Raw genomic sequence first — 13700 nt, forward strand, 5'->3', positions numbered from 1 at the left:
ATCAGCAGTAAACTGCCACATCCCCGCCAAAAATGAGGTCTGCAAACCCCCTGGCAAACATCCACGACCAACTTGGTCGTGGATTGTGCTGCCCTGAGAGGCAGAGCTATGAGCTGTAGCTCTGCCTCTCCTGACATCAGAAGAGGCAGAACTACAGCAGAGAGCTCTGCCCCTTCCTGGAAGCGCCGGCCAGATTGCACCCCCCGGGGATTTGGGGGGTCTGCAGCTCTCCTTTTTGGGCAGGGGTGCGGCAATTTACCACTGATGAGAGTACTGAAGCGAATTTAAAAAGGTAAATGTAGCAAAAAAAAAAAAAAATTTGCTTCAGACTCTCTAAGGAAGTACAAGTCCCCACAATCCATTTGCCTTAATATACACCATGATTGTGGCTTTCAGACTCCTGCAATGCATTGCAGGACTTGTAGTTTAACAACTGGAGGAGAGCCAACTTCGCAGATCACTGGTCCAGGGGGTACTTGGGCTTGATGTATTTTATTAATTTTTAAGTGATCCTTAAAGGGACACTTATGCCAGAAAAAAAAAATTAGTTGTACTCACCTGGGGCTTCTACCAGCCCCCTGGCAGCAGTCCTGTGCCCTCGCAGCCACTCACTAATCCTCTGGTCCCCCGTTGCCAGCTAGTTTTGTTTTGCCGACAGGCCCGACCACGCATAGCTTTCTCTGCATTCCCGACTAATCAGCGCTATTGCGAGCCGCAACGCGTACAAAGATACGCGTTGCCGCATTACCTACGCATAGATATGCGGCAACGCGTATTTTTGTACGCGCTGCGGCCCGCAATAGCGCTAATTACAGTCAGGAATGCGAAGAAATCTACACGTTGCCGGGTCTGTCGGCAAAAACGAAACTAGCTGGCAGCGCGGGACCAGAGGATTAGTGAGTGGCTGCGAGGGCACAGGACTGCTGCAGGGGGCTGGTAGAAGCCCCAGGTGAGTACAACTCTTTTTTTCTGGCTTAAATGTCCTAAGTAAAGTATAAAAAAAAAAAAAAAAAAAAAAAAAGATTTACTCACCTGGAGCTTCCCCTCAGCCCCCTGCAGCCGATCGGTGCCCTCGCAACCCCGCTGACGCTCCAGGACTCGCCGGCGAACACTTCCGGTTTGGCCGCATAGGGGGCGATATACAGGCTGGGAACACGAAGAATCACTCGCATTCCCATGCCTGTCGGCCAGTGACGGCCAAACCGGAAGTGTTTTCGCCGGCGGGTCCTGGAGCGTCAGAGGGGCTGCGAGGGCACCGATCAGCTGCAGGGGGCTGAGGGAAGCCCCAGGTGAGTAAATCATTTTTTATACTTGACTTAAGGATCACTTTAATACATTTCAGAAAATAAATCCTTTTTAAACAAGAGCCAAACTAGTATTGCAGCTAATTAGAAACAATTATCAAGTACTAATATTAAGTGTATCTGTATTGATGGGTACTTGAGATAGTGTTTACCATATCAGGGGGTATTTGGCCAGCACAGGCTTTCAAAAAGGGGTACATACCCATGAAATGTTGAGAAACAGAACATAAGTTACAAATTAAAGAAGGCAAAGTTATGCAGAGACACAGACAGAATTCATTTATGCCACTGTGTGACAGTTTATTCTCCTTGAAGTCTACAAATGGCACAGCCCAGAAACATGAAGGAAAACTCAGGGGCAGTCTTCCAACACTCTCCCAGTCTCCCCTGTGAAAACAGTGATTTCACTCTAGTAGTACCATATACTCATCCTTGTTGGGAGTAAACAGCCCTAGCTTCAGTCAAGCTGGAAACAGGACTGCTGCTTTATTACAACTTTATTAAAGCTTGCATATTAAAGGAATCTTCATGCCATCAACCCCAACACAGCTTTCAAAAACAAGGATTGCATAGGACACTAAAAGATGCAGCACTGCCAGATCCATCTGGAACCTAGCAAATGACACTGATCTCTCTATTCCGCCAGCTTTGCAGACAGCAAGAGTCTGCCTGAAATGAATTGGCGTTGAGGCCCATGACTAGCAGATGCTCTCTCTCTCTCTCATTCTCCAACAGTGCAAAACTGGCTGAAAAGCAGAACCTGATTAGCGGTCACTGGCAATTCTATTAAAGGAAACCTGAAGTTAAGAGGAGAAAAAAAAAAAAAAAAAAAAAAAAAAAAAAAAAAAAAAAAAAAAAACTTAGGCTGCCATCTTCTTTCTCTAAAAAAAAAAAAAAAAAAAAAAAAGCCAGTTGCCTGACATATGCCAATACCAGAAGGAACATGAACATCAGATGCTTTGCCTCTGATTAGACTCCCCTGGCTGCATACTTGTTGCAGGTGTGATAAAAAACCCAAAGCTAAATTGCTCAGCATGGCAGCCAGGCAACTGGCATTTTTTTTTATAAGGGAATAAGGATGGCAGCCTCTGTATTCCTCACACTTCAGTTTCCCTTTAAAGTCTGACAGAGGTGCACTGTGCCACACAACAGCTCTCACGCACACCTTGCAGTAATGCACTTTTATCTCAGTACAGAGGGGACACTGGTTGGTAGATACCTCTGTAATGAAGACCCTGATTGGGATTCAGTAAACAGTGACCAGAGACACCAGTTTACTGAATTTCTCATTTAGACAGTGTGCTTTACAAAGAATGTAGAAAGCGCAGAAGGAAACCAGTGATGTCCTGCCTGTATCTGCATGGGTCCAAAGCTCAAATCAAACCACCTTGCTGCCTCTTAAAGATCTGAGACCCATAACCAGTGTGACTACCACATACAAGGGCACTTAGCTTTTAGCTCAACATAAAATGCATGTGGACAGAATGTGCTTATTTATACATTCTACTGAGAGCACTCTACAGGCACACCTGTCACAGGATGCAGTGAATCATAAGCAGAAGGGTCTGGTTGACATGTCACTATTGGAGGCAGACACGTTCATGAGTGCTTATTATGAGACTTGTTAGCTGGTGACCCATGGTCACCTACGTGTGAGCTCCATGTGCCTGTACCAGTAGGTCAAAGACTGGTCCATCTAGGCCAACAATCAAAACCTGGACTTGAACAGGAAAAGGGAATGGAAAATAAAAAGGGCTCCTTGAAAAACCCTTTCACAAATCAAACAAGAACACAAGATGGAGGGCAGGGGATGTTTGACACCATTTTATTAATGTTCAACTGCAGTGAAAAAATAGAACCTTGTACAAGTGCCATGGTCCAACGTACATCCAGTCCGTATCTATAATATATACTTTTTTTTGCATTTTTGACTATTTTTCTGTTTTTTCCTTTAGGTTTAAGTGCAGGAAATTGAATATCACATTAGACTCTGAAATAAAAGTTAGCATTGCACGCTCTATAGCATAGAATCATGGTTTTAGTTCCTCTATAAGCGTGGGTCACCAACACACCATGGCACAGCCATTCTGTTTGCTGGACTAATTGAGACAATGCAGGCAATCGCTTTAAGGAATGAAGCCTCGAGATGCTGCCAGTTCCCAGTAAGCAATCAGAACGCTGCCTCTTGAAAGACCAAAATGTCTGCTTCCACTGTATGTAGGCGGTAAGTACTTTAACCATTGTCGATTTCATCATTCCAGTGCCAGGAGGGGGAGGGCTGGCTAGAAGCCACAGAGATAACACAATATGTGTTGTAGTGGTGCACCGCAGTGCCCCCTGGCTGCAGGAAGGGGTCATTTCACATTCTGAGCTTTTATTTTGATTCTTTGGCACGTTTTAGGGACAGGGCTGCTTCTCAAATCCTGGGGCAGATGGGGAAGATAAACACTCCAAAGCACCTTCCGCCTTTATTTTAATATATTTTATAACCCAAAAAAAGGATTGAGATTTTTGCATGTTACCTGTGGACAGATTTCTTATTACTTTTTTTTTTCTTATTCACTTCTCCGCTTCCCCCACCCCACTTCACAGATCGACAAGGTAGATTATTAATGCCACAGGCTGCAGCTTGCTTACTACTGGACTACAGAACATTCTAGCCAGTGTTTCCCTTAACTGCTTCCTTACCAGACATGCCCACCAAATTGGGCAGTGCTCTGAAAAAGAAACAGTTAAAAAAATTAAAATAACCTAGAGAAACAGACCTCAATTTTGTAATCTAGAAACTGTGTTGTGCACCTGGAAACAAATGCTGTTCCTTCTCCGATGACTCGAGAAGCGTTTAGAACATTGAACACCTTTTCCTCTGAACCAGAATAAACGGCATGAAGTTCAGATTGTAGACACTGCTAAACCTCCTCACTCACACACACTCACTCTGAGAATCCTTCCGCTCAGCCCCCTGCTTTAAAAAAAGGAGATGGGCAATGCAGCGACAGGAGAACGGCTGCTTTTCTTCATTCAGCAGGGGGTGTTGGGGAAAAATAGTAAAAAGGAAAAGAAAGGCCAGATGTAACAATGAATTATAAAATAACGTTACACCAGTCGCTCCTGCTCTGCCCTGGCCGCAAGGCAGTGTAAGCAGACAATTATTGAAGACCCACAGGCCCTTGCTCTTCTCAGTTGGTGGGCTAACAATGTGACAGCTCTCACCCCCTTTCTCCCAGGAAGTCTGCTCTTCTCACAGCGCTGCTGTGGTCGCGTTATCCATGTGGTATGTTTGAAGCCTCACTCAGTCACTCTCTCACTCAAACATTCAGTACCCGCTCACACTCCTCGCTTCCGGGATATAATTTTTTTTTTCAAATAGGTTGGAGATCTCCAGTGGGTTATCAGCTTCACCCAGCCACTGTGGTCTAAAGAAGAAGAAAAGAAAACTGGTCAGAGAGAAGAAGGAGTATCAACAGGTCAAACACTATTTTTGTCACACACTGTCACATACCAGGCTTGATTTTTTAGTTTCCTTAGTTCCTTGGTAGCCCAGGTAGCAAGAGTTTTTGTCTTGTTAGTCTTTGATCGTCTACCCTCTGTCAGTAACTCATTGATCAGTGGGCGAGTCTCCACCAACTTCGCGACATCCTTCCCAAATGCTGTACATAAATCTCTGAAACAAAAGAGAGACCAGTTATTAAATAGTGACAGTCAAAGTGAAGCATCAAACTGAATGCTCTTAGATGTTGCCAAGACAAAAAAAGGTCCTGATGACACACCTGAATTTGTGTACATCAGATGTGCGAATGCAAAATCACATATGAATTTCAAAGACCCAATAGTGGAATGGTAGCTTAGCGACCCATTATAACTGATCACTTCAGGGTGTCCATTTCATCCTCCACCGCTGTGCTCCTCCCCCCAGCACATGCTCCTTGTTTATAGCCAAACAGCAGGTCCATCCTAAACTTTTTCCCGAAACTGTATCCCTAATGTTCAATTTATTACGGTAAACAGCTACAGTAATCTAGGAAGTCTTAACTCTTCCCTTGCTGGATTGCAAGGGCTAGGCAAAAGCCTGGGCAGTGCTATACACGTCACAAGATTTATATTTTGGCATTGAATTTAAGTAACATTTCCAATTCGGGTTTCAGCATCAAACAAAAAAATGTTTAATTTCATATGTATGTAGCCCTGCCTTCCCAGCGCGGTTTAGTTTACGCTATTTAGTTAAGGAGATTTAGGAACATAATCCAGAGAAAGGAAAGATTTTACATTGGGCAAACAGCTAAATGTATACATGAACATTGTAAAATAAGCAAAATATAAAGTTACTTTTAATAAAGTCATTTAAAGCCTCAATATACCAGCCTGAAGAAGAAAAATCCTTAAAGTGTACCTGAGGCAAAATGTGACATGATGAGATAAGTATGTAGAAGGCAAAATAACATAACCAGGCAGTTTTACTTATTTTGCTGCCTGAAAAAGTTAATTTTCAGGAATGGAAGTGCCAGCTTCTGTCTTGTGATACCTTGCCAGGAATATAGTAAACATCACAGATAAGGAAATGATAGCTATACAAATTCTGAGTGCAGTGAGAGGGTAGAAAAAGGTGAATAGTTCATGTATTTTCACTCAAAATAGAGCACAGCTGTGGTTACTGGGCAACGCTCCCCACTACGTCACAGCAGCCCGGCACACAGCAATCCAGCGAGGGGGATCGGGTCTCAATAGAGGAGGGGAAATGGAGACAGAGCAGGTACCAGTGGCAGAAAGGGAAAAACACAGCTTTGACGATCAAGATAGTCTTGCTGCTGATCACGATTTCGGTTTAAAAACTGAAAATCGTTCAGCCGTGTCAAGGACCCACTTATACTTGTTGCCCCATAATAAAAGTGTATAAAAGATTAATCTCATCAAAGAGCCAAGGACTCAAAAAGCAAGTGTGAATGTACAGGTACTGTACTTTAAACACCTACAAATTAGCATAATTTTATTTACAATCGGTAGGAAGTTCCCCAGGCAGGAGCCATTGGTCACGTCAAGTGAGCAGATTTCAAGTGAGCAGATTTCAATTGATATTGCCTGTTCTCATTGGCCCCAAATGGAGCTGCACATGCTTCTAATTATTCTACATAAATACAAAACTTTTACATCTATAAAATAAATTCAAGCAGGCAAGACAGATCCATAAAAACGTGACTTACCCGATAAGGCCAGCCCCACAAGCTACCACTCCATCTGTGTGATCCTCATCTGAAGCAATATGATCGATAAATGACAGGATAAACTCTACACGGGGCTGCACCAGCATCACATCAGCTGAAGAGAACAAGAGGCCATTAGAAAAGTACCCAGGCTCAAAAAAAAAAATCTAGTTTTATCCAAATCAACAATGCCATCTTACAACAAAGTGATTGTTTTGGTAAAATACACTGACAGAATTTAACTACAGACCTAAGAACAGTAGATTATCTGAAACTTCTTTCAATCAAACATGACTCTTAGTGATGTTGACTAGCCATTCTTTTTTCTTCAAAACAATCTGGACACACCTGTACATAGGCTTGATTCTCAACCAAAGTGGATAGGAATGGCTGCCTCATTTAGGGCCCATTTTCACTTAATCAGTTGGTGTGTGTTAGTGTGTGTTAGTGTGCGTTAGTACGCGTTTTTCCCATAGCAGTGCATTGTGAAAAAGATTTCAGTTAAAATGAGTTAAGTGTGAAAGGTGCCATAGGAAAACATGGGCATTACTTTGAAAATCAGTTCTCTTTCAGTTATAACAGAGCAACTGATAAAGTGTAAAAGGGTCCTTAGTGTTTTTAGGTGCCTTTTCTATTACCATACATGAACTCCAGGATGTGTGAAATAAGACAGTCACCTTACAGTTATTAAAATCAATCTGTACATACAGCTTTCCCTTATAATGCACTTTGAAATGTTGAAAATAGTACTACTACTGAACACGGGCCCTGAATCAATTAGGTTTTCTCCGGAGTTTTCTCCCATGAGAGACAAAAACATAAAAACGTGTGGTTTTTTTTCAAAAATCTCTACACGTCAACCAGCCGATTAACCTCCTTGGCGGTAAAGCCGCCGAAGGGTGCCGCTCAGGCCCTGCTGGGCCGATTTGTTTAATTTTTTTTTTTTGCTGGACGCAGCTAGCACTTTGCTAGCTGCGCCAGCACACTGATCGCCGCCGCCGCCCCGCGCACGATCGCCGCTATCCGTCGCGCCGCACGGCCCCCCCCAGACCCCGTGCGCTGCCTGGCCAATCAGTGCCAGGCAGCGCCAAGGGGTGGCCCGGGACTCTCAATGACGTCCCGACGTCAGTGACGTCATCCCGTCCCGTCGCCATGGCGACGGGGGAAGCCCTCCAGGAAATCCCGTTCTTTGAACGGGATTTCCTGATCGGAGATCGCCGAAGGCGATCGAAGAGGGCGGGGGGATGCCGCTGAGCAGCGGCTATCATGTAGTGAGCCCTGGGCTCGCTACATGATATAGGGGGAAAAAAAAAAAAAAAAAAAAAAAAAAAAAACTGCTGCGCTCCCTCCTGGCAGATTTTTTTATACCGCCAGGAGGGTTAAAGCAAGTTTTAAAAGCTGGATAGGAGTCAAAGTGTTAGGCCTATACAGCATGCCAAATAAAACATTTAGAGTTCTTTAAAGTCAAGGTCAATACTTTAAATTTCCTGCTCAAAGGCAACCCGCAGAAAGCATGAAAAAATAGCAAAAATATTTCCAGATATACTCACGATGCACATTCTCTTGGTCTCCTTTGAGCCCCTGGATTATTCCAGTGTAAGCCTCAAGACAGCCCTCACGCAGCTCATTTAGGTAATCTACCATGTCATAGTCAGTCTGAAAGGGGCAATAAAAACATAACAGATTTGTGTGGGTGGATATCTCGGCAGGAAAGCCAGCACTTGCTTTAGTCCTTACTGCAGGTCCTGTACTGATTAGCCAAACTGTTTCGTTGGCCACTGATTCCATTAGGGCAGGCACAACTAAATGGTAAATGTGGGTGCTAGGGACATCTGTTTAATGCACCAAATACTGGCTACAGCTGAAAATGTGGGTACCAGAGGAAAATGGCAGTGGTAGAGTGTTCCACTACTACCTAACGGAACTCTGCAGGGATGGCAGTAGGCTTAGGATTTTGAGCGGAGAACAGAAGTACAGGCTTTAAAGCAGACCTGAACTTCATCTCAGCTCTAATAGATAAGCAACAGCATTATAACCTTTAAAGAAAAACATTTGTTACAGCCAATACAAATCATGCAATAAATCTGCAGTTTTTCTATTTCCTGCGTTCATGGAAGCAGATATATTGTTAACATCCTGTGTTAAATGGGCTCTCTACCGTGGCAGTCAGATGACAAAGAAAGGATCAAACTACATTTGCGCTTAGTAACAGATAAAGGGGGAATTAGACGGGCTAAACTCTCTAAATACATACAGGGTGTATTTATAGGTTTTCCTTCTGTCCAATGCAAGAGGTCACGTCCACTTTCATTACTGGACTGCCCTGCAGTGGTTGCGCAGTAGTGCACTGGAGTTTCTGGCGTTTTAAATTACAGGCCTGGCTTGGTCGGTTAATTACTGGGTTTAGCGTTAGGAGTAAATGGGGGGGTGGGGGGGGTTAGTGTAAGGCGTAGATACTAAGGGGGAAGGGGGGGGGTTAGTGTAAGGCATAGATACTAAGGGGGGGGGGGGGGGGGGTAGTGTTAGAATTAGGGTACAGAGGTTCAGTAGAATATCACTGTACATTTTAGATATTCTATATTGGGGATAGTAAAATATTTCAGTAAAATCACAGATATTCTGTAACCTGGCACCTCAATCACATGTATGCTAGACTCGAGCCTCTTCTGTACAAAGGATGATTTTGGCATTGTTGCAAATGACAACCATACCATACCTCACATGGGTTGAAAAACATACATTTCCAACTGCCTAGAACAGGTAAATAAACTTTAGCTGAAATAGTGTGGAAAACAGACACCCTGTTTTGGTGTTCTACTAAAATGTGGTCCACTTATGTGTAATTAAAAAAAAAAGTTTTACACAAATTAAAAAATATTTTATTAAAGGTTCATAAAAATATGCTCTAAAGAATATTTTGCTTTTTCTTCCTATCACCGGAAAAAAAAAAAAAAAAAAAAAAAAAAAAAAAGTTTGACACCTACCTTGTCTACATTAGCCTGAGAAGCCTGCTGCAACGTGTTCAGCACAACTTCCAAATACTTCTTAAACTCCCCTCCGATAGCCAGAGCAATGTCACCAAACACAGACAGAATCTGAGGCTTTACTGAGCGGTGAACATTCTCATTCTGGAAGGACAGACAGATTGCAGAGGTTACTCATTTACTAAGTGCCAAAAGTCAGACATTTCAACATACTAACTAGATAGACGATACATGTCAGATTTTTATTTTTTTGTTGCTTTACAATTTTTCAAGAGGTTATATAATATTGTTGAAATTTTGTATAACTGATTTATTTAACAATGTAAAAATAGCCTGTGAAAAATGTTGCATTCCCCAGTGTGAAAATGGACACTATCTGGTGAATTCTTGCATGATTTAGAGCAGAGGTCCCCAAACTTTTTGGGTCAAGGGCCAGGTCAACATACTGCAGACTGCTGGGGGTCCGGAAAATACATAAAATGATGTTGAAAAACATTACATTGAATCTAGGTATGGATTCCCCCCAATCATGCCCGGAGAAGACCTCCCAGGAGGCATTCAGTTATGCGGCGCGCGAAGAACGTCTTTGTGCACCAGACAGTGAAGCATACACAGGTGACATCCTGCCCTCCAGTTGGACAGCAGGGTCACCTGATGCAGGATTGGATTGGAAGCCAGCAAATGACTGCACACTGGCTTCTACAGTATGGATGGGTGTGGTGCCAACACTGCTATTCTATATGTGGCCAGCCGATATCTAAAGCTACAGTGAGCTGCATCTATAAGTTATACATTTGTGTTTGGGGAGCCAGTGAAAAAGCCTCGGTGACCGCATTCAGCCCGCGGGCCTTAGTTTGAGGACCACTGATTTAGAGTGTGGTAAAGTAGGGAAACTAAAGTAGCCAGTCTTACTAGAAAGTGGAAGTGTTCAGGTGATGGACATAGAAGTATGCAACCAAGAGTGGAACAAATATTCTTTACAAAAGAAAGATAGCAACTTATTTTAAAGAGACACTGAAGCGAAAAAATTATATGATATAATGAATTGGTTGTGTACTATGAATAATTACTAGAAGATTAGCAGCAAAGAAAATATTCTCATATTTTTATTTTCAGGTATATAGTGTTTTTTCTAACATTACATCATTCTATAGTATGTGCAGATTACACAACACTCAGCTCTGAAAGAATCATTTTGAATGCAGTCTGAACTAATGACCTCTCCTCTGGAAGATAAAAGAAAACTGTTCACTTACAGTTGAGATAATAAAAGTCATTAGACAGCCCTCTCCACTACTTTGAAAGTAGTAGAGATGAATGGCTTTTTTGCATAGAGATAACTGGAGTTTCTTAACTCTTCCTGTACTGGAAACAATTACACTGATGTATCTGATCTTTAGGTTTTATTTCTTAGCTGTGCTACACATACAAATAATATCATAAAAAAAAATTTCGCTTCAGTGTCTCTAAGTTAGGAGCTGCTTAATCCAGAAAATGAAATTAGACACTTATAAAAAAATTAAAAAGGGAACAGAGCGGACATTGTTATATTTTTGCTAATGTAATTTCGACAACCAATACGTTTGTTTTATATTTTTTAATGCTTAATAGCACCCTGTTCTATATATTTTTTTGTATTTTCTTTGTACATAACTACAGGAATAATTTTGTTACATAAATTGCATGTGATCTAAGGGCCCTTTTCTCCACTAGCAATCACAAATGCCAGCGATTGTGATTTTTAATTTGTTATGCAACTGTGATTTTTCATTACCATTGCATTATCCCTCTTAAAATTGCTCCAGAAAGCAATTGCTCCAGAAAGCAATTGAGATTTACAAATCGCATCACTATAGTGGAAAATACTTCTCATGATTTCTATGCTAAAGTAGCAACCCTAGCAATTTAAAAATCACTAGCGATTTGTGATTCAGCTGTGCAATGGAAAAAGGCCCTAAGTGTTCCAATTATTTCAATGGAGGGGTAACTGTTACAAATATGTATTGTTGCTTACAGTGGTCTAGCAACCTTTACATAAAAACAGTAGTGTAACCACCACATTTTTACTAGAGAGGTGCAATGCATGATCCAATCAACACAATAAAACAATGCGCTAACAGCATTCCCAGGTCCAGTGTGTTGAGAGGACCTTGTCTTTAGGTAAAACAGTACAAGCATCAAAAGCTTTAATAAAACGCTCCAGTCATCCTCACCCAAGATAAGGTGTCAAGTTGAGTTTCAGGATCACAGTAGCCTGCAAGTAAGAGCAGTCTATTAAGCAGCCAGACTTGTAACCAGAAATATGAAAACTTTCTTACCCCCAGATTTTCTAGAAGAAGCTGCATAATTTCATCACAGAATGGCAAAATGTTTGTTTGCAGAGCCCGACACAGATCTCCTACAAGGCCAACAGCTGCCAGGCACACCTGAAAGAAAAGGTTTAATAAATGAGGTAAAAGCAAGAAGTTTTGAATCAGGAAGATACCATCTATTGGCTAACAGATGAACAAACAGCGTCTTGGTTCCTGCATATTCTGACAACATGTTACACACCTCCACCATACTTAGGAGAAACATTCTTTAGCAGACAGAGGTCATTAAAGGCCTTAATTGTCACTTCAGGCGGCTGTCACAGGCATCCTGGCTAAATAGAATAGATCAACGGTATCTCAAAACTTAAAGCAGACTCTGGTGGTGATAGGGAGACATCGTAAAACGTGACTGGGGTCACGTGACAGTAAAAACCATCTCACCAGCATATGAAACAAAAAATTGATAGAAAAAAAATTAACTTATTGTGCTGGTACGAGTCTGCTACATTTAAGGCAGGTTGCAACCTATGGCGGTGCAATAGTCCAGCAGCAGCTGGATAATCACAGCAACAGCCTTGGAAAGTTGTCTCGCACATTATAGCCACGGTGCAACCAAAAATAAATCGTGCTAATCATTCTGTCATAGGTTGCTTAACCACTTCGCATTCAGTCGTTTTCACTTTATGCAGCCAAGCAATGTTCACCTCCCATTCATAAGTCTATATCTTTTTTTCCGCCACCAATTAGGCTTTCTTTGGGGGGTACATTTTGCTAAGAGCCACTTTACTGTAAATGCATTTTAACAGGAAGAAAAGAAAAAAAAAATCATTTCTCAGTTTTCGGCCATTAGTTTTAAAATAATACATGCCTCCATAATTAAAACCCACGTATGGTATTTGCCTATTTGTCCCGGTTATTACACAATTTAAATTATGTCCCTATCAATGTATGACAATATTTTATTTGGAAATAAAAGTGCATTTTTTCCGTTTTGCATCCATCACTATCTACAAGCTTATAATTAAAAAAAATATATATATATATATACACATTTCACTTTGATATTTAAAAAGTTTAGACCCTTAGGTAAATATTTACATTTTTTTATTGTAATTTTTTATTTTTTTTATTAAACATTTTATGTGGGTATTTTTTTGGAGGGTGGGATGTAAATTGTCATTTTTAAATGTAAATATATGATTATTTTTATATTTACATTTAGGTGTAGTTTTACTTTTTGGCGACAAGATTGCAGCCATGAGTTTCGTGGCGTCACTACGCATAACATGTACGCTTAGAGGGACGCTGGAACCAGAAAAAGCGAGGCTTCAGAGAGAAGCTGTCGCTTTTTCTGCGGGGGAGAGGAATCAGTGATTGGGCACCATAGCCCGATTCACTGATTGCCTGGCTAACGAACCGCGGAAGCGCACATGCCCTTCTGGACGCAACTTTTACGTCCAGGAAGGTTAATTGGTTAAAAGGGAATAAATATGGCAACCTCCATATCCTTACTTCAGGAGTCCTATAAGCTTGGTGAAGTGCTCAGTAAATAAGGGGTTGGAGAAAACACTGCATTCATGGAATTTTGCAAACTGATGGAGAAAAGTACCTCACCTGATACTCTGCAAAGTTCTTGAGGCCAATGCCAAGAAAAGGTTTAAATGCCTCCATGTACTTCAGAAACTCTGATCCAAGTACTAAAAAGAAAGCAGAATATATGTATTAAAATGTATATTTCATGGAAATTAAAATTTCTAGTCAAGTAATTTTAACAGATCCAGCGATCGAGTTCATGGCAATTTTTTTTTCTCTTAGCTTCATCAGGTACTACCTACTCTGCTAGGATTTCTTAGAGACTCTTATAAAAATCCCTCTGGGGGATACTTCCCTCGGAAGGGGGAA

At 41.6% G+C, this 13700-nt stretch overlaps 1 protein-coding gene across 1 annotated transcript in view; it reads right to left on the reverse strand.

Moving 5' to 3' along the window:
- Positions 1-3101: 3101 nt before the first annotated feature.
- The window catches only part of KPNB1 (karyopherin subunit beta 1), a 49520-nt gene continuing 38921 nt past the window's right edge, over positions 3102-13700 (reverse strand). The window contains exons 16-22 of the mRNA XM_068263605.1: positions 13413-13495; positions 11805-11912; positions 9487-9630; positions 8053-8158; positions 6503-6617; positions 4807-4968; positions 3102-4720 (exon numbers count right to left, since the gene is read on the reverse strand). Coding sequence (XP_068119706.1) covers position 4720; positions 4807-4968; positions 6503-6617; positions 8053-8158; positions 9487-9630; positions 11805-11912; positions 13413-13495 — 719 coding nt within the window. The 3' untranslated portion in view covers positions 3102-4719. The remainder of the gene's footprint in view (positions 4721-4806; positions 4969-6502; positions 6618-8052; positions 8159-9486; positions 9631-11804; positions 11913-13412; positions 13496-13700) is intronic.

The sequence above is a fragment of the Hyperolius riggenbachi genome, chromosome 12 (assembly GCF_040937935.1).
Source record: "Hyperolius riggenbachi isolate aHypRig1 chromosome 12, aHypRig1.pri, whole genome shotgun sequence".
NCBI lineage: Eukaryota > Metazoa > Chordata > Amphibia > Anura > Hyperoliidae > Hyperolius > Hyperolius riggenbachi.